General features: G+C 44.7%; 1 protein-coding gene across 3 annotated transcripts in view; it reads right to left on the reverse strand.

Annotated features, from left to right (window-relative positions):
- Positions 1–27,819, reverse strand: part of CD40 (CD40 molecule) — a 225,751-nt gene that overhangs the window by 6,234 nt on the left and 191,698 nt on the right. For all 3 annotated transcript variants that reach the window (XM_068264000.1, XM_068264001.1, XM_068263999.1), the window contains 2 exons: positions 19,757–19,840; positions 2,931–2,974 (listed from right to left, as the gene is read on the reverse strand). In XM_068264000.1, coding sequence (XP_068120101.1) covers positions 2,931–2,974; positions 19,757–19,840 — 128 coding nt within the window. The remainder of the gene's footprint in view (positions 1–2,930; positions 2,975–19,756; positions 19,841–27,819) is intronic.

A 27,819-nucleotide genomic window follows, 5' to 3' on the forward strand; every position in this document is an offset into this window, starting at 1 on the left:
GGCTGAAGTTTATGGCCCTTGAAAAATACATGAAGAAATGGAGAGGGTCAAATCTAACAAAGGAAATTTCTAAAGCAGAAGGAAAATGGATTTTTAATCTCAAGACTATGACTCCAGACGGATTGAACATAGAGTTTGACCTAAACTGTCATATATCCAATGATTAGGGTCTAATAAACTACTTGGGTAAATGAGGATTTGAGGTGACCAAATCAGGCTGACTCTGGCTAGATAATCTGATGGAGGCCCCATTAGTAATACAGATATTATATGTTTAGTATATAATTTTAATTAATTAATTTTAAACAAGTTTCCGACCATGTTTATTCCATTTTAACATCAGCTTTGACTTACCAAGAGAAAATCTCTTTATTAAATTAAATAAGGCCGAATTAAATGCCCCGGCATGAACACCATAAGTGGGGTGAGGGATAGATACTTGTACACCAAATTGTTAATCACAAAAAAACCGGCATCACAAACGTATTAATGGTCACTAAAATTCCCCTCACCGTAATTGTTAGAAAGGTTTATTGGGCATGTAATGTCCTATCTTAGCCACAGGAGGGTGTCTATTTATATTCTTAGGAAGTTTATACATATAGCTTAGTTGTTAGTTTTAACACCACTAGATGGCGGGATTCAGTGGTTCAACATAAGGGACACATTTGAATTTTACAACTATTTTGCATGGAATGAATTACTGCTATTTTAGATTCACTGAATGTTGCGAGTTTTATTTAATTTGTGAACGCTGCCCATCCTGCGCAAATGGAGCCCTTCTACCAATCAACAGCCAGCAGGCACTATGTTAATATGGCGTCAGACGTCAGGAGGCGTAGCCCCTGATGAGTCTGGCGTGAGGACGAAACGCGCGTAGGGCGGAGCTAACGTCTGACGTCGTTACGCGTACCAGGAAGCGAACGGACCGGCCGGTCGGGAGCAACAAGTGCGGACGAGAGAGAGACCCTGCGGCTGAGGGAGAGACCAGGAGCGGAACACCGCGGAAGTCCTCCTTTCACTGTGTAGACCCAGCGGATGGGCAGCGGCAAGGATCTTACATGCTGAAAAAACTCTGGGACGCGTAAGTGCAATGTTTATATGCGACCAAAGGCAAACTGTACAGGATTACGCTATGTATCTTTTTATATTTTTTTTATTGAGATTACTTGATTGGATTAAAAGAAGATTTACAACACTGATTCTAGGCTATTGATTGACATCTAATCTAAGTGTTGTCTCCACCTGCAAGCGGAGGTGGGCAGCATCTGGTGAGCCTTTAGGCATACATTTCCTTGGGGATTTGCACTGAGTGATCACTGAGTGAGATTACAGGCACAGAGGTTCTGTCTATGCACCGGTTTCTACTGAAGTTAAAAAATTGTGTCATTGCCAGTGGAACTTTTTGAATATTTTGAACGTTATTACCCTATGTGGAGTCTAATTTTATTTTTAGGTCCGGAGAGCGCAGCAGCCTTTTAAACCATTTACCATATTCTGGATATTCTGCAGCGATCCCAGGGGACTGGTGAACAAATTGACTTTTTCTTTTTATGTGAACTGTGGCGCAGTGTTTTAAATTCATTCTAATAATAAATTTAGCATTTCTGTTGGGCTAGAATTTGCAGTGGCCCTTCACAAGCTTCAGTGTTGGGCCAGTTCATTTTAGTCAAAGTGCCTTGCACATGGTCACATAGTAATAGAAACCGAATCATCAACCAGTAAAATTAACCAACTGAAAATTATCCTTATCTGCATTATCACATTAATTATATAACATTATATAACATTATCAAAGTGTTTTATAATTCATAGCATTTGGGGCTATGACCCTTAATTAAGGCCCTACAATTTCTTAGAAAACGTTCAGCTACAATGGAGCTTCCATCTTCATTCACTTTAAAAAAAAAATGTACTGTGCCACTAATGCTTTCCAAGTAAGTAACTTAGTATGAGTACTGTATGCTTATTAGGTATTCTGACTAAAAATCTGACTGATTGGTGGAACATTTGACTCAAGAAAAAATATTGAACTAAAACTATGAGAAAAGAGAGTTTGGGAGATGCAACTAAGTGGACCTAACAACAGATACAACTCACTTGGTATAGTATTATTTACTGCTCTCCCTAGTTACTGGCAGGTGAACTGTTAAAGTGTTCTTGAGCTAAAGCTTGGGTACAAAGCCATTTACTTTCCTAAGAAGAGGGAAACCTCTGGATCCTAATGAAACTTCCCTCACTGTCCTCTGGTCTCCCATTACCGAGCATGGACCCTCCAAAGTTTACCGACAAGGGCTTGTCGGTAATCTGATCCGAGCCACGCTCCTCTTCAAGCATTCCTGCGCAGTAAGCTGGAACCACTTGTGCTCAAGCGGCCATGCTTATGTGGCTGCAGCATAGCTGCGATTGTGCCAGAAGAGGAGGGTAACCCTGATCAACTGGAGGGTCTGAGAATGGCAACAGGGGACCAGAGGACAGTGAGGGAAGCTTCATTAGGATCCAGAGGCTTTGCTCTCCTTAGGTAAGTATGAGTTTCTGAAACCAAGCTTTGGCTTGAATACCCCTAGGCGAGTGATGTCTGGTCAATATCTTCATCCCATATAGTACACTAGATGCAGGCTGACTATTCAGAGCTTGGGAGATCCTTGTCACTTTACGCTGCCTACTGTCTCCTTTTTGTATTGGTGCAGAGAGTGGTCTGGAAGTGCCTGACAGCTGTAAGCACTAGTATAAAGCAGACATGCTGGATTTTAGTCCAGGGCTCAGAAGGAGGAGCAGCAGCAGGGTGGGATGGAGTACATTAAAGCTGTTTAGAACATCAAACTTTGTGAGAAGTGGATCCTATCCCATTTAGGAAGGAATCAGAGTGTGCCATATTTTAGGGGCTGATAGATTAAATGCACTGCTATGTGGGGCAGTGTATCTCATACCTCTTTGAGAATCTTCCTCTTCTTCTTCTTTTGATTTTGTACAACTAAACAGAAAAAAAACAGTAAAGATGAACACACTTGAACAATTTTGCAACAGAAAATGCTATTTGTTCTTCCCCAAATGTTGGGGAAGATGAAAATGAAGATAACAGATGTCAGCTAGTGGTGTAGCTACAAAGAAGTGGACCCAAGAGAAAAGTTTACACCGGGCAATCATGGGGAGCACAAAAAGCTTTTTTCATGGGTAATCCCAATGTGAAAGACAAGTGGTCCAAAGGGGGATAATTTTCAATATTCGACACCAATCAAAGCATAATATAGAAAGGACCCTTACCCCTATAGCACCAATTAAGTGGTAATGCTGCTGAAAGAAGAACCTAGGTCGTTCAGGGTTCCAAGTGCAGCTGCAACCTCTGTATCCCCTATTTGATGACACTTCCTGCATACAAGCGAGCCATGCCCCATTTGGAGCCTCACACTAAGGGGGGGCCCGCTCTGCTGCTGGCGGCGCCTCCCCAGGCCTGTTTTTTTGCAAGTGGTGCAGCAGGAGGGTCGGTGCAGCAGTGGGGGGAGCGGGCAGAGTGAAGTTTCAACTCTCCTTCCTCGATCCCTGCACGCAGCCTTTATCTTCATCCTGTCCCGGTGTCTGTCACGAAGGTAACAGCTCTTACCGATCCGATGGATGCCAGGACAGGAAGAAGATAGAGGTTGCGTGCGGGGATCGAGGAAGGTGAGTTGAAACTTTGCTCTGCCCGCTCCCCCTCCCCTATGCTCGAGACACCTACCTATCTAACCTATACTGGGGGCATCTACCTATCTAACCTATACTGCATGCACCTACCTATCTAAGCTATACTGTGGGCACTTGCCTATCTAGCCTATACTGCGGGCACCTACCTATCTAGCCTATACTGCCAGCACCTACCTATCTAACCTATACTGGGGCAATTATATTAGCTAACCTATACTGAGGGAAACCTACCTATATAACCTATACTGGGGGCAACTATGCTTGCTACCTATATTGGAGGCACCTACTTATCTAACCTATATTGGAGGCACCTACCTATCTATCCTATACTGGGGGCACCTACCTATGTAACCTATACTGGGGACAACTATACGGGCTACCTATACTGGGGGGGGGGACCTATAACTGGCTACCTATACTGAGGGCACCACATGTACCTGGCAATCCTATACTGCACCTATAGCTCATTACTTATACTGAGGGCACCACACCACCTGGCAATCCTATACTGCAACACCTATAGCTTGCTACCTATAGAGGGCACCACATATAACTGGCTACCTATACTGCAGTACCTATAGCTTGCTACCTATACTGAGGGCACCACCTGTACCCTATCTCATATGTTGGGCGGCACGGTGGTGTCATGGTTAGCGCTCTCGACTTGCAGTGCTGGGTTCCCGGTTTGAACCCAGCCAGATCAACATCTGCCAAGAGTTTGTATGTTCTACCTGTGTCTTCATAGGTTTCCTCTGGGAACTCTGGTTTCCTCCCACATCCAAAAAACATACAGATAAGTTAATTGGCTTACCCCTAAATTGGCCCTAGACTACGATACATACACTACACTACATACACTACAGGGACTAGATTGTGAGCCCCACTAAGGGACAGTTAGTAACAAGACAATACTCTGTACAGTGTTGCGTAATATGACAGCGCAATATAAATACTTCAAATAAATAAACCAGGGACTACCTGTATTTTGCTAGTATTTGGCTCCACCCACGCCCATTTTTCCACTTTGTTTTGTGGTGTGGCTACATATTTTTTTCGCCATGGCGCACTTCTTTCATGGAGGGGGGCCTCAACTTATGGACTGCTTGGGGCCACCGAAACCTTAGCTGCACCCCTGACTTCCTGACAGGTACGGAAAGCTTGATATGCTCACCCACTCTTTCCTGTCTGCTCCCTGGAGACAGAAGGGTACTGATTCATTAGTTTTTTTTTTTAACTCAGAAGTGAGTAATCAGAGCTGTCCAAAACTCATATAAACAAAACCAACTGACTAGTAGCTATTAGAGATGTCCCGAACCTCCGATTTTCCGCAGTAGACTTCAATGGGGGGGGGGGCGATCTTAAAAATTTAGAAAAATTTCTGCTGACTAGAAAAATGATAGAAACGATGTTTCAAGGGGTTTAATACCTGGAGAAAGACATGGTTGAGTGAAATACACATCAAAAGTCCCAGAAAAAAAATCTGGATTTAATACTAAGCAGTGTTTTAAGGTCAGAAATCTCATTGAATGTTCAATTGCAGGCCTACACTGCTTTACAACATCAGGAAGTGTAATCCCTCTCTCCCTCCTCCCGGGGGAGCAGGGTTTTGTCTTCCAGGGAATTGTAGTATTTCAAAAGCCAGCTTACAAACCTTGGCCGGGAATTGAACCCAGGTCTGAGTGTGTGGTAGGTAGCTCACTTCACCACTATACCACCACCAACACTACATGCTGAAGCCAGCCTAGCATGTACCATTATGATATATCCAAGAGAAAAATTAGCTTGCTTAGGGAATTGTAGTATGTCAAAAGCCAACTCACATTGGCCAGGAATCGAACCCAGGCCTACCGCGCGGTAGGTTGCTATCCTAACTATTATACCACCAACACAACACACTACAATGCTACATGCTGAAGCCAGCCTAGCATGTACCATTGTGATATACCCAAGAGAAAAATGAGCGCTCTCTCTCTCTCTCTCTAGGACTTGATGCCATTGAAGTGAGTTTTCAGCTTAAAACAATCAACGGATACCGGCAGAATTTCACAGGCAATTTCAGGATTCCGCCGGATTGAAAAAGCAATTCCGCTCTGACCAAACGGAGTGAAATGACCAATTTCCGCCCAAAATTGCGGAAAATACAATTCCACGGAAAGCGGTGACCATCCCTACTAGAGAGAGGGAGAGAGAGATGAATCTACATAGCTATCTGAGGTTCTCTTCGGACAACTGTTGAACACAAAAGGCAAAGCCATGCTTGGGTGGGCTTAACCACTTGAGGACCACGGTCTTTTCGCCCCTTAAGGACCAGAGCCTTTTTCTCCATTCAGACCACTGCAGCTTTCACGGTTTATTGCTCGGTCACACAACCTACCATCTCAATCAGTGGTTCCCAACCTTTTTGGAGTCGTGACACATCAAACCAAACGTTCAGATCTCCGTGACACGTAGACTAAATGCATGTAATGAGAAAATGCACACAAGAGACAGCGTTTCACCAGTAAATGCAGGTAATGACAGACAGCCTTTCACCAGTAAATGCACGTAATGAGAGACAGCGTTTCCCCAGTAAATCCACATAAGAGACAGCTTTTCACCAGTAAATGTACATAATAAGAGACCTCTTTTCACCAGTAAATGCACATAATAAGAGACAGCTTATCACCAGTAAATGTACATAAGAGACAGCTTTTTACCAGTAAATGTACATAAGAGACAGCTTTTCACCAGTAAATGCACATAAGAGGAGACCTCTTTTCACCAGTAAATGCACATAATAAGAGACAGCTTTTCACCAGTAAATGTACATAAGGGACAGCTTTTCACCAGTAAATGCACATAATGACAAACAGCCAGTTGTCCCCAGTATATGTAGCCAGGGATATATGTGCCCAGTATATGTAGCCAGAGGTATATGTCCCCAGTATATATAGGCAGGTGTATATGTGCCCAGTATATGTAGTCAGGGGTATATGTACCTAGTATATGTAGCCAGAGGTATATGTGCCCAGTATATGTAACCAGAAGTATATGTGCCCAGTAAATGTAGGCAGGGGTATATGTGCCCAGTATATGTAGCAAAGGATATATGTGCCCAGTATATGTAGCAAAGGGTATATGTGCCCAGTATATGTAGCCAGAGGTATATGTGCCCAGTATATGTAGCAAAGGGTATATGTGCCCAGTATATGTAGCCAGGGGTATATGTGCCCAGTATATGTAGCCAGAGGTATATGTGCCCAGTATATGTAGGCAGGGGTATATGTACCCAGTATATGTAGCCAGAGGTATATGTGCCCAGTATATGTAACCAGAGGTATATGTGCCCAGTATATGTAGGCAGGGGTATATGTGCCCAGTATATGTAGGCAGGGGTATATGTGCCCAGTATATGTAGCAAAGGGTATATGTGCCCAGTATATGTAGCAAAGGGTATATGTGCCCAGTATATGTAGCAAAGGGTATATGTGCCCAGTATATGTAGCCAGAGGTATATGTGCCCAGTATATGTAGCAAAGGGTATATGTGCCCAGTATATGTAGCCAGGGGTATATGTGCCCAGTATATGTAGCCAGAGGTATATGTGCCCAGTATATGTAGGCAGGAGTATATGTAGCAAAGGGTATATGTGCCCAGTATATGTAGCCAGGGGTATGTGTGCCCAGTATATGTAGCCAGGGGTATATGTGCCCAGTATATGTAGCCAGAGGTATATGTGCCCAGTATATGTAGGCAGGGGTATATTTGCCCAGTATATGTAGCCAGAGGTATATGTGCCCAGTATATGTAGACAGGGGTATATGTGCCCAGTATATGTAGCCAGGGGTATATGTGCCCAGTATATGTAGACAGGGGTATATGTGCCCAGTATATGTAGACAGGGGTATATGTGCCCAGTATATGTAGCCAGGGGTATATGTGCCCAGTATATGTAGCCAGGGGTATATGTGCCCAGTATATGTAGCCAGGGGTATATGTGCCCAGTATATGTAGCCAGGTGTATATGTGCCCAGTATATGTAGCCAGGGGTATATGTGCCCAGTATATGTAGTAAGGTGTATATGTGCCCAGTATATGTAGTCAGGTGTATATGTGCCCAGTATATGTAGTCAGGTGTATATGTGCCCAGTATATCTAGCCAGTGGTATATGTCCCCAGTACATGTAGTCAGGTGTATATGTGCCCAGTATATGTAGCCAGGTGCCCAGTATATGTAGCCAGGTGCCCCCCCCCCCAGTAGGAGAGAACGAGGGAAGGAGAGCGGCACCTCAGGGTGCTCTCCCTCCCTCGCTCTCTCCTCCGGAACGAAGTGCGGTGGCTGGCAGAGGGGCGGAACTTACCTTCCGTGTCTCCGTCTGGTCTCGTCGCAGGCGCGGGATGATTTACCACTACTCTGGTCTGATCCAGACCAGAGCAGCGGCTGCGGCACCAGAACCTCCGGCACTTGGAGCGACACGGAAGGTAAGTCCCGCCCGCTGCAAACGCCTGACCGCAGTTAGTTCCAGAGGAGAGAGCAAGGGAGGGAGAGCACCCTAAGGTGAGATAAGGGGGGGGGGGAGATGGCCCCCTTCTCCGCCGCTGCCCACAGCTCTCCCTCCACTGCGCTGCTCTCCTCCGAGAGCTGACACTGCGACACATACCCGAAGCTGCCGCATGTCATGTATGTGTCGCGGCACATGGGTTGGGAACCACTGATCTAAATGAATTTTACCTCCTTTTCTTGTCACTAATACAGCTTTCTTTTGGTGCTATTTGATTGCTGCTGCGACTTTTAGTTCTTATTATATTCATCAAAAAAGACATGAATTTTGTCAAAAAATGATTTTTTTTTACTTTCTGTGCTGACATTTTTCAAATAAAGTAAAATTTCTGTATACATTTTTGTCCAAATTTATTGTGCTACATGTCTTTGATAAAAAAAAAATCCATTCAGTGTATATTTCTCAGTTTGGGTAAACGTTATAGCGTTATGGTGCCAAAAGTGAATTTTCCCATTTTGAAGCATCTCTGACTTTTCTGACCACCTAAAATTCCAGTCATAGTATAAATACCCCCCAAATGACCCCATTTTGGAAAGAAGACATCCCAAAGTATTCACTGAGAGGCGTGGTGAGTTCATAGAAGATTTTATTTTTTTGTCACAAGTTAGCGGAAAATGACACTTTGTGACAAAAAAAAAGTTTCCATTTCTTCTAACTTGCGACAAAAAAAAAAAATGAAATCTGCCACAGACTCACTATGCTCCTCTCTAAATACCTTGAAGTGTCTACTTTCCAAAATGGGGTCATTTGTTGGGTGTGTTTACTGTCCTGGCATTTTGGGGGTGCCTAATGCTAAGCACCCCTGTAAAGCCTAAAGGTGCTCATTGGACTTTGGGCCCCTTAGCGCAGTTAGGCTGCAAAAAAAGTGCCACACATGTGGTATTTCCGTACTCAGGAGAAGTAGTATAATGTGTTTTGGGGTGTATTTTTACACATACCCATGCTGGGTGGGAGAAATATCTCTGTAAATGACAATTTTTGAATTTTTTTTACACACAATTGTCCATTTACAGAGATATTTCTCCCACTCAGCATGGGTATTCCGTTAGGTGTATGGTGAGTTCATAGAAGATTTTATTTTTTGTCACAAGTTAGCGGAAATTGACACAAAAAAACAATACAAATCAATTTCCGCTAACTTGTGACAAAAAATAAAATCTTCTATGAACTCGTCATACACCTAACAGAATACCTTTGGGTGACTTCTTTCTAAAATGGGGTCACTTGTGGGGTTCCTATACTGCCCTGGCATTTTAGGGGCCCTAAACCGTGAGGAGTAGTCTTGAACCCAAATGTCTCAAAATGACCTGTGAAATTCTAAAGGTACTCATTGGACTTTGGGTCCCTTAGCGCAGTTAGGCTGCAAAAAGTGCCACACATGTGGTTCTGCCGTGCTCAGAAGAAGTAGTATAATGTGTTTTGTGGTGTAGTTTTACATATACCCATGCTGGGTGGGAGAAATATCTCTGTAAATGACAAATTTTTGATTTTTTTTTACACACAATTGTCCATTTACAGAGAGATTTCTCCCACCCAGCATGGGTATGTGTAAAAATACACCCCAAAACACATTATACTACTTCTCCTGAGTACGGCGATACCACATGTGTGACACTTTTTTGCAGCCTAGGTGCGCTAAGGGGCCCAATGTCCTATTCACAGGTCATTTTGAGGCATTTGTTTTCTAGACTACTCCTCACGGTTTAGGGCCCCTAAAATGCCAGGGCAGTATAGGAACACCACAAGTGACCCCATTTTAGAAAGAGGACACCCCAAGGTATTCTGTTAGGTGTATGATGAGTTCATAGAAGATTTTATTTTTTTGTCACAAGTTAGTGAAAAATGACACTTTGTGAAAAAAACAATAAAAATCAATTTCCGCTAACTCTTGACAAAAAATAAAATATTTTATGATGCCGTCATACACCTAACAGAATAACGTGGGTGTCTTTTTTCTAAAAAGGGGTCACTTGTGGGGCTCCTATACTGCCCTGGCATTTTACGGGCCCAAAACCGTGAGTAGTCTGGAAACCAAATGTCTCAAAATGACTGTTCAGGAGTATAAGCATCTGCAAATTTTGATGACAGATGGTCTATGAGGGGCGAATATTGTGGAACCGGTCATAAGCAGGGTGGCTTTTTAGATGACAGGTTGTATTGGGCCTAATCTGATGGATAGGAGTGCTAGGGGGGTGACAGGAGGTGATTGATGGGTGTCTCAGGGGGTGGTTAGAGGGGAAAATAGATGCAATCAATGCACTGGGGAGGTGATTGTAAGGGGGTATGAGGGGGATCTGAGGGTTTGGCCGAGTGATCAGGAGCCCACATGGGGCAAATTAGGGCCTGATCTGATGGGTAGGTGTGCTATGGGGTGACAGGTGGTGACAGGAGGTGGTTGATGGGTGTCTCAAGGTGTGATTAGAGGGGGGAATAGATGCAAGCAATGCACTGGCGAGGTGATCAGGGCTGGGGTCTGAGGGCGTTCTGAGAGTGTGGGCGGGTGATTGGGTGCCCTAGGGGCAGATAGGGGTCTAATCTGATGGGTAGCAGTGACAGGTGGTGACGGGGTGATTGATGGGTAATTAGTGGGTGTTTAGAGGAGAGAACAGATGTAAACAATGCACTTGGGAGGTGATCTGATGTCGGGTCTGCGGGCGATCTGATGGTGTGGGTGGGTGATCAGATTGCCCGCAAGGGGCAGGTTAGGGGCTGATTGATGGGTGGCAGTGACAGGGGGTGATTGATGGGTAGCAGTGACAGGGGGTGATTGATGGGTGATTGACATGTGATTGACAGGTGATCAGTGGGTTATTACAGGGAAGAACAGATGTAAATAATGCACTGGCGAATTGATAAGGGGGGGTCTGAGGGCAATCTGAGCGTGTGGGCGGGTGATTGGGTGCCAGCAAGGGGCAGATAAGGGTCTAATCTGATGGGTAACAGTGACAGGTGGTGATAGGGTGTGATTGATGGGTAATTAGTGGGTGTTTAGAGGAGAGAACAGATGTAAACAATGCACTTGGGAGGTGATCTGACATCGGGTCTGCGGGCGATCTGATGGTGTGGGTGGGTGATCAGATTGCCCGCAAGGGGCAGGTTAGGGGCTGATTGATGGGTGGCAGTGACGGGGTGATTGATGGGTGATTGACAGGTGAATGACAGGTGATCAGTGGGTTATTACAGGGAAGAACAGATGTAAATAATGCACTGGCGAATTGATAAGGGGGGGGGGGGGTCTGAGGGCAATCTGAGCGTGTGGGCGTGTGATTGGGTGCCAGCAAGGGGCAGATAAGGGTCTAATCTGATGGGTAACAGTGACAGGTGGTGATAGGGTGTGATTGATGGGTAATTAGTGGGTGTTTAGAGGAGAGAACAGATGTAAACAATGCACTTGGGAGGTGATCTGACATCGGGTCTGCGGGCGATCTGATGGTGTGGGTGGGTGATCAGATTGCCCGCAAGGGGCAGGTTGGGGGCTGATTGATGGGTGGCAGTGACAGGGGGTGATTGATGGGTGATTGACAGGTGATCAGTGGGTTATTACAGGGGGGATAGAGGCATACAGTACACAGGGGGGGTGGGGGGTCTGGGGAGAATCTGAGGGGTGGGGGGGTGATCAGGAGTGAGCAGGGGGCCGTTTAGGGCATAAAAAAATAGCATTGACAGATAGTGACAGGGAGTGATTGATGGGTGATTAGGGGGGTGATTGGGTGCAAACAGTGGTCTGAGGGGTGGGCAGGGGGGGGTCTGAGGGGTGCTGTGGGTGATCAGGGGGCAGGGGGGGGAGATCAGTGTGCTTGGGTGCAGGGACACTCGGACACTGGGACCACCAGGGCAGGAGGCAGCCTGTATAATACGCTTTGTATACATTACAAAGCATATTATACGCTTCCTATGCGGCGATCATCGGATTAACAACCCGCCGGCGCTTCCGATTGGCCGGCGGGTTGACTACGTGGGTGGGCGGAGCCTATTGCCAGAGGATGCGCGCGCATAACAGCGCGCGATCCCCGGCCATTAGCCACATGAGGACCCGCTGCCGATGGGCGTTTTGCGGTCATTTAGGCTGGCTGGGGGTGGTCCTCAAGTGGTTAAACCGCCAACCTTTCAGTTAATAGCCAAACACGCTAACCAATTGTGCCACAAAGACTGTGTACCACAAAGACTGTGCACGCAGACGCAGTTGCATGATTTTATGGGGATGTATGTGTGTCTTTTGGAGGGAGGAAGTAAGTCTGCTCCAAGAAGTTTCAACATGTAGTGTTGGTGGTATAATGGTTAGGATAGCAGCCTACAGAGCGGTAGGCCTGGGTTCTATTCTTGGCCAATGGGAGTTAGCTTTTGACATACTACAAATCCTTAAGCAATTTTCTCTTGGATATATCATAATGGTACATGCTAGGCTGGCTTCAGCATGTAGCATTGTAGTGTGTGGTGTTGGTGGTATAATGGTTAGGATAGCAGCCTACAGAGCGGTAGGCCTGGGTTCTATTCCTGGCCAATGTGAGTTAGCTTTTGACATACTACAAATCCTTAAGCAATTTTCTCTTGGATATATCATAATGGTACATGCTAGGCTGGCTTCAGCATGTAGTGTTGGTGGTGGTATAGTGGTGAAGTGAGCTACCTACCATGCACTCAGACCTGTATTCAATTCCCAGCCAAGGTATGTAAGCTGGCTTTTGAAATCCTACAATTCCCTGGAAGACCGGGCCCTCCTGCCTCTGGGAGGAGGGACTGAGGGAGGAGGGAGGGAGGAGGGAGAGAGGAGGGAGGAATATAAGAAACAACAATCAGCTAGGAACAAACCTACAAGACCCTAACTAAACTCTCCCTAGCAGAGTCTGTCCATTAACTAATTACTGTAGGCAGACGAGTGAGTAAAACGACAGGAGAACCTTGCCTTTTATAAGGGGGGATGGGGCTCCAGGAGTGAGTTCAGTCTGATTGGTGACAATGTGCCTGCTGACTGTGATGTAGAGAGTCAAAGTTCTGCTTAATGGAGCATTATGGGGGCGAATCGAACTTCCACAAAAGTTCGCCTTTGCTGGCGAACGCGAACCACCTAAAGTTTGCCTGGAACCGTTCGCGGGCAAACCATTCGGGCCATCTCTAGTAGCTATGGCCATTTAGCAGCTCTTGTTTCATCTTCTTGGTATTTCTTGGATATAAAAAGTGATTAATGAATGTTACTGATATATGGAATGATAGGGGGAAGGGTGTTGCTGCACTCATTCCGAGTGCAGTGACCTCATTTAATAGTCATGCATTAGTGATAATTAATAATAGTTAATATATTATAATATTTAATAATTGTTATTTATAATTCAGAATTACTGTTTTACCTTTTTATAAGATTTGGACTGGTGTTTCAGGAAGTAACAGCCAGACAATATGCTTTTAATAAGAAAGTAATAGAGCCCATCCTATTTGATGCTGAAAAAAATTGCAATCCATTTAACATGAGACACTCCTTTGGCAATAGTATTGTCTTCATTAGAGATGGCCCGAATATTAGATTTTGGGTTCGCGAACCACGAACGCAAACTTCCGCCATAGACTTTAATGGGCAGGCAAATTCTAAAACATACAGGGATTATTTCTGGCCACAAAAGTGATGGAAAGTTGTTGCAAGGGGTCTAACACCTGGAGAGGGGCATGCAGGAGTGGGATACATGCCAAAAGTCCCTCATAAAATTACGTATTTGACGCAGAGTAGGGTTATAATCCCTAAAGGCAGAAATCACATTACATTCCTAAATTGGAGGCATGCTTTAAAACATCTTGCATATGCATACATCGATCAGGTAGTGTAAGTAGTGTACTGCTTCACACTGACAGACCAAACTCACTGTTTAACGCACCGCAAACAGCTGTAAAGGGTTGTCATTAGTGGACACTATCAGGACATAAAATGTCGGTCCTTTCGGTGGCAATGTGTATGTAGTGATGGCCGTGCTCGGTACAGTTTGGGTATCGCCTTTTTGGGAAAATAATTGCGGCCTGGTATCTTCCACTGTGGTGTCCCAATCACCACAAATTTTCAGAATGCCTCAGAGTCCACCAGCTTGTAACAGCTGGTAACAGTAGGCTGGCTAACAATTCCGACTAGCCAGATGTCAGACGTCGGGCAAGGGGGGTGACTGGCAGATATTGGCTTCTTCCGCTCAAATATTTCCTAAGTGGATAAGCAGGAACTGCTCAAGGTGAGAGGCGGAGTGGAGGAAGGTGGCTGTGCAGGTGCAAGGGCAGCAGAGGATAAAGTGGCTGAAGATGCTGGACCAGGAGGAGGAAAAGGAGACGGAGGGTGGCTTTGCGTTTGTGGGCTGCTTTTCCTCATGTGCTCATCCCATTGATGTGCTTGGACATCATGTGCCTTCGTAAGGCAGTTGTCCCTATGTGGGTGTTGCTCTTTCCACGAGTTTTCGTTGGCAGATATTACAGATGGCATTGCTGTAATCTCAGGCAGAGACAAAAAAATGCCACACTGCTGAGCTCTGGGATAACGGCATTCTGGTGGTGGCAGCAGCAGGCGTTGAAGGGCGTGTTGGCTGGCTGATCCTAGGTGGTGATACATGTCGGACACTGCCACGAGCTGTTTGCGATGAGCTCCCCATGCTGCTTACAGCAACTCGTCTCCACCTCCTCTCTGTCTCCCCCTCTGAACTTTCCCCCTGTTCATCTCGTCTTCCGGGCTTCCACGTAGCATCCATGCCCACATCCTCATCATCATCCATAGCTTCCCTTGTATCAGACACTTCCAAAACTGCACCAACAACAGGTAGTTCATCATCATCCTCACACCTTACGTCCATGTGTGTAGTGATGCCTAACTGAGACATATGAGGTGGTGTTGGTGTAACATCCTTAGCGCCTTCATCTTGTAACAATAATGGTTGTGGATCAGTAAATTCACCACAAACGTGTGAATAACTTCTGCAACATCTCAAGTTGGAGCAGCTGTTGTGCTAGTAGTAGTGATGGTGGCTGCCGGCTGAGTGGTAAGTAGTTGTGGGGTGCCCGAATCAGAGCAGGAGGAGGAAGATATGTCATGGTTCCGTGCAGAAGCTGAGGAAGATGAGGTGTGCTGCTGTGTTAACCAGTCAACTAAGTCCTCAGAATTTTGGGGTTGAGGGTATGTGCCCTCTGAACACTGTGCATTGGTGGAGGGCCTGCACAACCTCCAAAAAAACCTGTGGGGTGGCGTGCCTTTGCCTCTGCTTGTCATTTTTTCGATATTGTGGTATGTAGTAGTACTAACAATATTCAATAGTGTGTGTAATCACAAAGAGGCACATAATCAGTGGCAAATACACAGCAGAGGTGTGTATGTGTGTGTGTGTGTGTTACTGGGCTGTGTACTGAAGTGCTGTAAAAGCAGTGTGGGCAATCAAATAGCTGCATTGACTGTGAGCTGTAAGCAGTGTGTCACACACACAAAGAAGTATGCTATAGTAAGTGCAATCACAAATACAGTTAAAAGATATGCACTGGTAATAGAGTGTGCTGGTGGACTACAACAAGGGCCAGCTGCGTGGACTGTAGGTTTTAAGCAGTGTCTCACCCACACAGAGAGCTATGCTATAGTAAGTGCAATCACAAATACAGTTGAAAGATATGCACTGATAATAGAGTGTGCTGGCGGACTACAAGGGCCAGCTGGGACTGTGGGCTGTAAGCAGTGTGTCGCCCCCACACTGAGAGCTATGCTATAGTAATTGCAATCACAAATACAGTTGAAAGATATGCACTGAGAGTGTGTTGGTGGATTACAACAAGGGCCAGCTGTGTGGACTGTGGGCTTTAAGCAGTGTGTCACCCACACAGAGAGCTATGCTATAGTGAGTGCAATCACAAATACAGTTGAAAGATATGCACTGGTAATAGAGTGTGCTGGCGGACTACAGCAAGTGCCAGCTGTGTGAACTGTGGGCTGTAAGCAGTGTGTCACCCACACAGAGAGCTATGCTATAGTAAGTGTAATCACAAATACAGTTGAAAGATGTGCAATGGTAATAGAGTGTGCTGGTGGACTACAACAGGGGCCAGCTGCGTGGACTGTTGGCTTTAAGCAGTGTGTCACCCACACAGAGAGCTATGCTACAGTAAGTGCATTCACAAATACAGTTGAAAGATATGCACTGGTAATAATGTGCTGGCGGACTACAACAAGGGCCAGCTGTGTGGACTGTGGGCTTTAAGCATTGTGTCACCCACACACAGAGCTATGTTATAGTTAGTGCAATCACAAATACAGTTGAAATATATGCACTGGTAATAGTGTGCTGGTGGACTACAAGGACCAGCTGGGACTGTATGCAGTGTGTCACAGAGAAAAGAAAGCTCATCAGAACAATATTAGCCTTCAAAAGGGCTTTTTTGGGGTGCTTTCAGCAATAAATTTCAACGAGGAGCAAGATAAACAACAGCCTAGCTAACTGTCCCTTCCTCTCACTAAAGCAGCAGCCAGAGACTGAGAACATGGCTGGGGCTGCTGCGTTTTTATAGGGGGGCGGGTGGTCCGTGGAGGAATGCAGCCTAATTGGCTGTCATGTGTCTGCTGACTGTGATGCAGAGGGTCAAAGTTTAGCCCAATGACGAGATATAGGGGGTGGGTTGAATGGGCTATGTGTTCGCGTCCCGCCGCAGATGCAAACAGCTGATTTTTCGCTGGGTACTGTCCGCCGGCGAACCGTTCAGGCCATCTCTACTCTTCATCTGCTCTACATAGTTTTGATTCTGTGTGTTCCAAGAATCAAAATCATAAGGGTTAAAGCAAAACCAACAGCAGACTATGCTGTGAAGAGATCTTGCTGGCTACTGCAGCTCTGACGAGTCACGTGACAAGTAAAGCAGCCACTCAAAACACTGAGGGGGAAGGGACAGGCGGAAATATTAAAAGCAGAAGCCCATTGGTAAGTAATTTTTAGAAATGGCAAACTAACATTTAAGAATCACGTTTCAAGTGGGTAGAATGCATAGAGACATGTTTGCAGTACAGTACTTTAGTTAAATGTAGATAACTAAAGTATTTTGTAACCTTGCCATAGGGACTTTTTTTCTACAATGAAATGATTTTTAAAAAAATCTGCATGGGTGTTTACTGTTAACTATTCCTATAATGACGAATCAGCACAGTCTCACCTGGAAAGGGCTTTTGGTAATTCTCACAAAACCCTTTCCCTTACACCAGCACTTCCTTCTCCATTTACTGGCAGAAGGCTGCAACCTACTTGCACCCCATCAGAGACAGGTGACTTGAGCAAGTCTCCCCATAACCCTATGTAATTATTCATAAGCATCCCAAATTAAAAAAAGAACATTTACAAAACTACAAAACTGTATTAAAGGCAAATATTAGACTTTTACCCGAAAAAGCTGGTACACTCATTTTGAAACATAAGCCTTCCTCCCAACATAATCGACAGCAAATAGAAAGTAGAAGTTCTGAGCTTCAGACCCCTAGAGCATAGATGTTGCCATCATTTAGAGTTATATTAATTTATAGTTATCTTCCATGGATAATACGCCAATCTCTGGTACCCCCCTTTTATTTTTGTTTACTCTGATCTCTCCTCTACCTGGTTTCTGGTATTCCCTCTCGGCACCAGCTCTGCAAAGAATGCAGTGCCTTTCAGCACTGGGCATTGTTGCATTAGAAATGTCACTCCCATTTTTATAGTGCTTTTTTAAAGTATCTCCCTCACTGCTGAAGGTCACAAAGGATTGCATCAGCAGGGCAAGGGCCGGAAGCTGCCCAGGCTCGTATGGTGGTAGTGACTGGAGGGATTGGGGGGTATACAGGGTGTTTTTAACACTTCTAGTACCAGTAGTGTAATTACAGAGAATCCACACCCCAGACAGCAGGTGCTTCTGTATAAGTCCTACAGAATTAAAACATGCAAAACCTGGAAATTCAGCAATATTTTGTGTGCTGTGAAACAAAAAAAAAACATTCTTCAGAAGACTTCTGCGGTAAATACTGCCTCATCTATAATTACTATGTATGGAGTGTTCCTGACAAAATTAGCTTACAACAAAGGTAGCAACACTGCCACCTGCGGGTAGAAAAAAATACCAAAACAGTCACCTGAGGATTTTACACTTTCACACGGGGAATTTTGCTATTCAAGAGGAAGCTATGTTGGTAGTTAATTGGCTTCCTACCAAATTTGCCTTGGACTATGTTAGATGTAACTGTGGTATGAACACTAAACTGTGATCTCCTCTGGGGCACAGTTAGTGACAAGACTATGCACGCTGTAAAGTGCTTCAGGAAAGTAGCACATACTGTACATGCAAAATAGAATTAATTATAACAATAGATCCGTAAGTGTAAAATAATACTATACAATAAAACCTAACTGTCCCTGCGTCATCCACTTTCCCTGTCTGTCCGTCCATGTTTTTTTTGTACTGCGCATGTGCGCAGTACAGACAGCCGTTGGGACGGGAGGTCGGAGCAGGGAGCAGGGCGGCCGGGTGCGCGATCGAGGTGGGTGTGCGCACGCCGGCGGGCTTGCACACTGGCTGGTGGCGGTAATGTCACTACCTAGAGCCCGTTTTTAAACGGGCTTAGGTAGCCTAGTTAAAAATAAAATTATATATAACACATACATAAAAACTACAAATACAGTAATGCTACAATACATGAATTATGCTTTGCAGAATTTATCATGATTTATTAGCAGACACCCAATGTATTTTTCAATAATAAGAGGGATACATGCATGGTTATTATACAGGACAGGGCAGTTTCTAGACTACTTAGCTCTTAGCTACTTAGTTCTCAGGGTGGGGGTGTAAATAATGCCCCCCCCCCTTTCATATAGGTGGCCAGGGTGCCCCCTCCCATATAGGTGGCCAGGGCGCCACCTCCCCTCCCCTTTAGGTGGCCAGGGTGCCCTCTCCCCTCCCATATAGGTGGCCAGGGTCTCCTCCCATTTAGATGGCCAGGGTGCCCCCTCCCCTCACATATAGATGGCCAGTTTGCCCCCTCCCCTTCCATATTGTTGGCCAGGATCCCCCCTTCCATAAAGGTGGCCAGGGTCCCCCTCGCCTCCTATGATTAGCCAGGTGTTCCCACCTCTCCTTAGTGGCAGGGGGTGCAGCAGCGGGACGAGTGTGGGCACAGAGAAGTAACAACTCTTCTTCCGGGATCTGGGTGAGTTGTTACTGCTCTATGCCCTTGCTCCCCGTCGTTTCACCATGGGGCCTCAGGTTGTTACCCGTTCTGCCTGCCCCTAAAAACGGGGCTGTTATTATAAAACCACATTCATTCCTTAATTAATTTTGATAAGACTTAACTTTAAAAAAAATTCAAGATTTAAATTGTGTTTATGCATAGTACAAAAATGGCAACACTACTTGCAGCTTGAAATAATAATATTTACACTATTATTTGCCAAGGAGGGTGTCTGCTGCCTAGTTTTTGTCTACATAGGCTCTCCTATGCTGTATCACACTTGTGATATCATCATTCTGCTTAGTGAAATTCTGTGCCAGTATTAAAGACTGTATCATTAAAGACTTACACAAGATAAATAATGCTGACAGGCAGGTCAATGCTATAACAACCAGTAGAACATAAATCCACACGCTGTTTGTTTGATGAGGACCTGTAACAAAAGCGCAAATAATGCTATTAAAAATACACTACAATGCTTTACAGTACATTTTCACCATTTAACTGGATCTCTACTGAAGTTAACAACCTGAGTGCTAAATTATCAGCCAAGTTTTAGGAGATCTTTGAAAGTTAAAGTGATCCTGTAGTGAGAGGGACATAGTGACTGCCATATTTAATCAAATTGCCTGGCAGTCTTGTTGACCCTTCTTGTTTTGGTGAGGTCAGTCTCAAGTATGGGGTTAAAGCGGAACCAAACCAAACATTTTTTTTTTATTCAAAATATTTAGTTGCACCACTCTGACACAAACAAAGAGAAATAAACACTCCTTCAAGCCTATGAGCATTTCAGTGCATGCTTTTCACCCTTCTCTTTTCATAACTAGGGTTATACAGGTGGCAACCATTAGCAATTCCTCCATTGCAAACCACCTACTCCACCAGTTTGCCGGATTCTGTCCCGGCAATATAAAAGGAAGGGAGGGGTTTCTCCAATAAATGTAAAATATTTTATATTTGTCATCATGCAGCTGAAAAAAGGCTTCTATTTATTATTATAATTTAGAAAATAGATTTCTCTGAAATCTTGTATTTTTAATTTGGGTCCACTTTAATGTGGTGAAAGTTTAATCAGAAGACCTGATCTGCACACTAGTACTGGGTCAGTAGCTTAAAAAATTAGAGCAAAGGCAGGAAAACCACCACTCAATATGCATTGCTTAACCACTTAAGCACTGCAGTCTTAAAACCCCTTAAGGACCAGGCACTTTTTTTTCCATTCAGACCACTGCTGCTTTAACGGTTTATTGCTCGGTCATACAACCTACCACCTAAATGAATTTTACCTCCTTTTCTTGTCACTAATACAGCTTTATTTTGGTGCTATTTGATTGCTGCTGTGATTTTTAGTTGTTATTATATTCATCAAAAATGACATGAATTTTGTCAAAAAGAAAGATTTTTTTAACTTTCTGTGCTAAAATTTTTCAAATAAAGTAAAATTTCTATATACATTTTTGTCTAAATGTATTGTACTACATGTCTTTGATCAATAAATAGACACTTATTGGATTTTTTTTTGTTTGGGTAAAAGTTATAGCATTTACAAACTATGGTGCAAAAAGTGAATTTCCCCAGTTTGAAGCATCTCTGACTTTTCTGAGCACCTGTCATGTTTCATGAGGTGCTAGAATTCTAGGTTAGTATAAATACCCCCAAATTACCCCATTTTGGAAAGAAGACATCCCAAAGTATTCACTAAGAGGCATGGTGAGTTCATAGAAGATTTTTTTTTGTCACAAGTTTGTGGAAAATGACACCTTGTGACAAAAAAAAACTAAAAAAAAAAGTTTTCATTTCTGCTAACGTGTGACAAAAAAAATGAAATCTGCCACGGACTCACTATGCCCCTCTAAAAACTTTGGGGTGTCTACTTTCCAAAATGGGGTCATTTGTGGGGTGTGTTTACTGTCCTGGCATTTTTGGGTTGCTAAATTTTAACCACCCGTGTAAAGCCTAAAGGTGTTAATACGACTTTGGGCCCCTTAGTGCACCTAGGATTCAAAAAAAGTGTCACACATGTGGTATCACCATACTCGGGAGAAATAGTATAATGTGTTTTGTGTTGTATTTTTACATATACCCATGCTGGGTGGGAGAAATATCTCTGTAAAAGAGAATTTTTTGATTTTTTTTATACACAATTGTCCATTTACAGAGATATTTCTCCCACCCAGCATGGGTATGTGTAAAAATACACCCCAAAACACATTATACTACTTCTCCTGAGTACAGCGATACCACGTGTGACTTTTTTTTTGCAGCCTAGGTGTGCTAAGGGGCCCAAAGTCTGATGAGTACTTTTAGGATTTCACAGGTCATTTTGAGGCATTTGATTTCCAGACTACTCCTCACGGTTTAGGGCCCCTAAAATGCCAGGGCAGTAAAGGAACCCCACAAGTGACCCAATTTTAGAAAGACGACACCCCAAGGTATTCCATTAGGAGTATGATGAGTTCATAGAAGATTTTATTTTTTGTCACAAGTTAGCGGAAATTGCTTTTTATTGTTTTTTTTTTTCTCACAAAGTGTAATTTTCCACTAACTTGTGACAAAAAATAAAATCTTCTATGAACTGATCATACACTTAACGGAATACCTTGGGGTGTCTTCTTTCTAAAATGGGGTAACTTGTGGGGTTCCTATACTGCCCTGGCATTTTAGAGGCCCTAAACCATGAGGAGTAGTCTAGAAACCAAATGCCTCAAAATGACCTGTAAAATCCTAAAGGTACTCATAGGACGTTGGGCCCCTTAGCGCACCTAGGCTGCAAAAAAGTGTCACACGTGGTATCGCCGTACTCAGGAGAAGTAGTATAATGTGTTTTGGGGTGTATTTTTACACATACCCATGCTGGGTGGGAAAAATATCTCTGTAAATGACAATTTGATTTTTTTACACATAATTGTCCATTTACAGAGATATTTCTCCCACCCAGCATGGGTATGTGTAAAAATACACTTGTGACAAAAAATTTAAACTTCTATGAACTCATCATACACCTAACGGAATACCTTGGGGTGTCTTCTTTCTAAAATGGGGTCACGTTGTGGGGTTCCTATACTGTCCTGGCATTTTAGGGGCCCAAAACCGTGAGGAGTAGTCTGGAAACCAAATGCCTCAAAAAGGCTGTTTAGGGGTATAAGCATCTGCAAATTTTGATGACAGGTGGTCTATGAGGGGCAGAATTTTGTGGAACCGGTCATAAGCAGGGTGGCCTCTTAGATGACAGGTTGTATTGGCACTGAAGTGCAGGAAGCGCAGGATGTTCTCAAATCGTGACCTGGACATGGCAGCAGAGAACATGGGCATGTGATGTATTGGGTGCGTAGACCAATAAGACTGCAATGCATTATTTTTGACTAGACCCATGTTAAGGAGAAGGCCCGAAAAAATTTTACGTTCGGAAACTTGGAGTGGTTTCCACTGAAAAGGCAGGGCATGGTAGCTTCTTGGATTGGCGGTTGCATATTGTGTGGCATAACGGTTGGTCTCAGCCACAATTAAGTCGTAGAGACCAGCAGTGATCAGAAAAAAAAATTCTGTCACTGCGCTGGGGCGGGTGAGGGTTTTGCCGGGTGATCAGAAGCTTGCAGGGGGCAGATTAGGGCCTGATCTGATGGATAAGAGTGCTAGGGGGTGACAGGTGGTGACAGGAGGTGATTGATGGGTGTCTCAGGGTGTGATTAGAGGGGGGAATAGATGCAAGCAAGGAACTGGGGAGGTGATCAGGGGGTCTGAGGGCGATCTGAGGGTGTGGGCGGTTAATTGAGTGCCCGCAAGGGGCAGATTAGGGTCTGATCTGATGGGTAGCAGTGACAGAGGGTGATTGATGGGTGATCAGTGGGTGATTAGAGGGGAGAACAGATGTAAATAATGCACTGGGGAGGTGATCAGGGGGGTCTGAGGGGTCTCTGAGGGTGTGGGTGGGTGTTTGGGTGCCCGCAAGGGGCCTATTAGGGTCTGATCTGATGGGTAGCAGTGACGGGGTGATTGATAGGTGATCAGGGGGTGATTAGAGGGGATAATAGTTGCAAGCAATGCACTGGCGAGGTGATCAGGGGGGGTCTGCGGGCAATCTGAGGGTGTGGGCGGGTAATTGGGTGCCCGCAAGGGGCAGATTAGGGTCTGATCTGATGGGTAGCAGTGACAGGGGGTGACAGGGTGATTGATAGGTGATATGGGTGTGATTAGAGGGGAGAATAGATGCAAGCAATGCACTGGCAATGTGATCAGTGGGGGTCTGAGGGCGATCTGAGGGTGTGGGCGGGTGACCAGGTGCCCGCAAGGGGCAGGTTAGGGTCTGATCTGATGGGTGGCAGTGACTGGTGGTGACAGGGGGTGATTGACAGGTGATCAGTGGGTGATTACAGGGGAGAACAGATGTATACAGAATACGGGGGGGGGGGGTCTGGGGAGGATCTGAGGGTGTAGGGGTTGATCAGGAGCCCCCAGGGGGCAGTTTAGGACCTAATCTAAAATATAGCATTGACAGTTAGTGACAGGGAGTGATTGATGGGTGATTAGGGGGGTGATTGGGTGCAAACAGTGGTCTGAAAGGGTGATCGGGGGGTCTTGAGGGTACTGTGGGCGATCAGGGGGCAGGGGGGTCAGGATCAGTGTGTGTGTGTCATTACTACAATGGCTGCCTCCTCCCCTGGTGGTCCCTCGATCACTTGGGACCACCAGGGAAGGAGGCAGCCAGTATAATACACTTTATTAGCTTAACAAAGTGTATTATACACTTTGCATGCGGCAGATCGGGGGTTAACAACCCGCCGGCGCTGCTAATTGGCCGGCGGGTTGACATCATGGGTGGGCGGAGCCTAATGCCAGCGGATGCGCGCGATCCCCAGCTGATCAGCCCCCCAGGTGCCGTCGCCGATCAGTGTTGCGCGGCCCTGGGGGTGCCACTTTGCCACCGCCTATTGGTAGCGGGCGGTCGGCAAGTGATTAAAAGGATATAAATATTGCAGCTTTCATATACCTCTCACTACAGGGTCACTTTAAAATGAAATTTCAACACAATCAGATGGGATGTTTCAGAAAAACGTTTTAGCCATTTATTTAGGAAAGGGTTCTTTGCAGTAAGAGTGATTAAAATGTGGAATGTACAGGATCTTCTCAAAAAATTAGCATATAGTGATAAAGTTCATTATTTTCTGTAATGTACTGATAAACATTAGACTTTCATATATTTTAGATTCAAATGCACACAACTGAAGTAGTTCAAGCCTTTTATTGTTTTCATATTGATGATTTTGGCATACAGCTCATGAAAACCCAAAATTCCTATCTCAAAAAATTTGAATATTTCATCCGACCAATAAAAGAAAAGTGTTTTTAAAACAAAAAAAGTCAACCTTCAAATAATTATGTTCAGTTATGCACTCAATACTTAGTTGGGAATCCTTTTGCAGAAAAGACTGCTTCAATGCGGCGTGGCATGGAGGCAATCAGCCTGTGGCACTGCTCAGGTGTTATGGAGGCCCAGGATGCTTCAATAGCGGCCTTAAGCTCATCCAGAGTGTTGGGTATTGCGTCTCTCAACTTTCTCTTCACAATATCCCACAGATTCTCTATGGGGTTCAGGTCAGGAGAGTTGGCAGGCCAATTGAGCACAGTAATACCATGGTCAGTAAACCATTTACCAGTGGTTTTGGCACTGTGAGCAGGTGCCAGGTTGTGCTAAAAAATAAAATCTTCATCTCCATAAAGCTTTTCAGCAGATGGAAGCATGAAGTGCTCCAAAATCTCCTGATAGCTAGCTGCATTGACCCTGCCCTTGATAAAACACAGTGGACCAACATCAGCAGCTGACATGGCACCCCAGACCATCACTGACTGTGGGTACTTGACACTGGACTTCAGGCATTTAGCCATTTCCCTCTCCCTAGTCTTCCCCTAGACTCTGGCACCTTGATTTCCAAATGACATGTAAAAGTTGCTTTCATCCGAAAAAAGTACTTTGGACCACTGAGCAACAGTCCAGTGCTGCTTCTCTGTAGCCCAGGTCAGGCGCTCCTGCCGCTGTTTCTGGTTCAAAAGTGGGTTCGTGCTTCCATCTGCTGAAAAGCTTTATGGAGATGAAGATTTTATTTTTCAGCACGACCTGGCACCTGCTCACAGTGCCAAAATCACTGGTAAATGGTTTATTGACCATGGTATTACTGTGCTCAATTGGCCTGCCAACTTTCCTGACCAGAACCCCATAGAGAATCTGTGGGATATTGTGAAGAGAAAGTTGAGAGACGCAAGACCCAACACTCTGGATGAACTTAAGGCCGCTATTGAAGCATCCTGGGCCTCCATAACACCTGAGCAGTGCCACAGGCTGATTGCCTCCATGCCACGCCGCATTGAAGCAGTCATTTCTGCAAAAGGATTCCCAACCAAGTATTGAGTGCATAACTGAACATAATTATTTGAAGGTTGACTTTTTTTTGTTTTAAAAACACTTTTCTTATAGTGGTCGGATGAAATATGCTAATTTTTTGAGGTAGGAATGTTGGGTTTTCATGAGCTGGATGCCAAAATCATCAATATGAAATCAATAAAAGGCTTGAACTACTTCATATGTGTGTATTTGAATCTAAAATATATGAAAGTCTAATGTTTATCAGTACATTACAGAAAATAATGAACTTTATCGCAATATGCTAATATTTTGAGAAGACCCTGTATATCTGCGTATAACCTCCCTGGCGGTATGATTATTCCTGGATTTTAGGGTCTTTTAGGGTCTTTTTTAGCACGTTTCAGACCCTGAAATCAGGAAAAAAAAATCATGCTGCCAGAATGCCTGCAGCAGCCCCAGCACTCACCTCCCTGGGCTCCAGTGCTGCAATTTTCCCTCTGTTCTCCAGGTGGTGCTGTAACTCAGTAGTGAGATCGCTGAAGGTGAGATTAGAGCAGGCATGAGCAAACTCGGCCCTCCAGCTGTTATGGAACTACAAGTCCCACAATGCATTTGCCTTTATGAGTCATGACTGTGGCTGTCAGACTCCTGCAATGCATTGTGGGACTTGCAGTTCCTTAACAGCTGGAGGGCCAAGTTTGCCCATGCCTGGATTAGAGCCTTGGAGAACAGGAAGGAGAACAGCTACCGACGTCTGGATCCCCCGGGAGGTGAGTAAAAATGCCTGCTGCGCACTATACTCTGCATTGAGCTCCCAGTAGCTAGCCCGAGCTTAGCTCAGGCTTACCGCCACGGAGGTTAAGGGGAGCTTAGATGCTTTCCTTGTGTTGAAAGACATCCATAGCTATAATTACTAGGTAATTTTCCAGTGGTGTCATCCACGGATTTTATCTGATTGCCATCTGGCGTGGGGAAAGATTTTTTTCCCTTTTCGGGCTAATTGGATCATGCCTTGTAAGGGTATTTTTTTTGCCTTCTTCCTCTGGATCATATGTGGGGATGCAGGCTAGAGTTGTACTGTATTTTCTGGTTGTACTCGATGGACGTATGTCTATTTTCAACCCAAATAACTATGTAGCTCACAAAACTACTTCTACTGCATCCACCCTCATCTTGTTTAGTCCTATTACTTTAGATAAAATTACCTCTCTCCTCTTATCTCTCTCCACTTCCTGTCCCCTGAATTCAATGCCCTCTGACTTGCACTTTGTCTGCTCCCCCACACTGACTAAACTATTTAACCTAGCCCTCTCCAGTCATATCTTTCCCAAAGCCTACAAAAATGCAATTGGTATAACAAAATGAAAGAACACCCCCAGCTCCTTTCCCATTTGTCTTCTTTTGTATGCATCTAGATGACTTACACACCAATTATAAAGAGGGTAAAAGACCATCTTAACTGACTCACTACTTTACCCTCTTCAACCTGGCTTTCAACCCACAGAAACTGAGCTTACAAGAGTGACCAGTGGCCACTTCACATCCAAGCTACAAGGCAGCTGTTCTTCTTGCTTCCTCCTGGATCTTTTCTCTATTTGTACACTGTTATTAAATATTACTCTCATATCCCAGACTTAGCACCCTATTGTTATTGTGGCACTGTCCTTTGTTGTTTTATTTCTTACTAGTGACTTAGCCCATTTAAAAACGGGCTAGGTCTGTCCCCAATGCGCCTCATGCATGCGCGCGCCCACCGCGCGCCGACGCACACACACCCGCCCCTTCTGGCCCCGTCCTCCTCCGGCTTTCGGCAGTGTCTCTGCGTCCCTGCACATGCACAGTGCACAAAAAGCACTGACGGACGGACATGGGACACAGGGGCACTTGCCTTTTATTAGGTAGGATTTATCTTACTGCTCATTCCAAAACTTTTTCATCAGTTTATTTTGGCACTTGCAGGCCTCATTAAAGGCTACGTTTCAGAGAACTTGGTTTCTTTGGGGCAGATTATTTTATTGAAATGTTTTTTGTTTTCATAAATTAATATGGTTCTT

This window comes from Hyperolius riggenbachi, chromosome 12 (assembly GCF_040937935.1).
Source record: "Hyperolius riggenbachi isolate aHypRig1 chromosome 12, aHypRig1.pri, whole genome shotgun sequence".
Classification (NCBI taxonomy): domain Eukaryota; kingdom Metazoa; phylum Chordata; class Amphibia; order Anura; family Hyperoliidae; genus Hyperolius; species Hyperolius riggenbachi.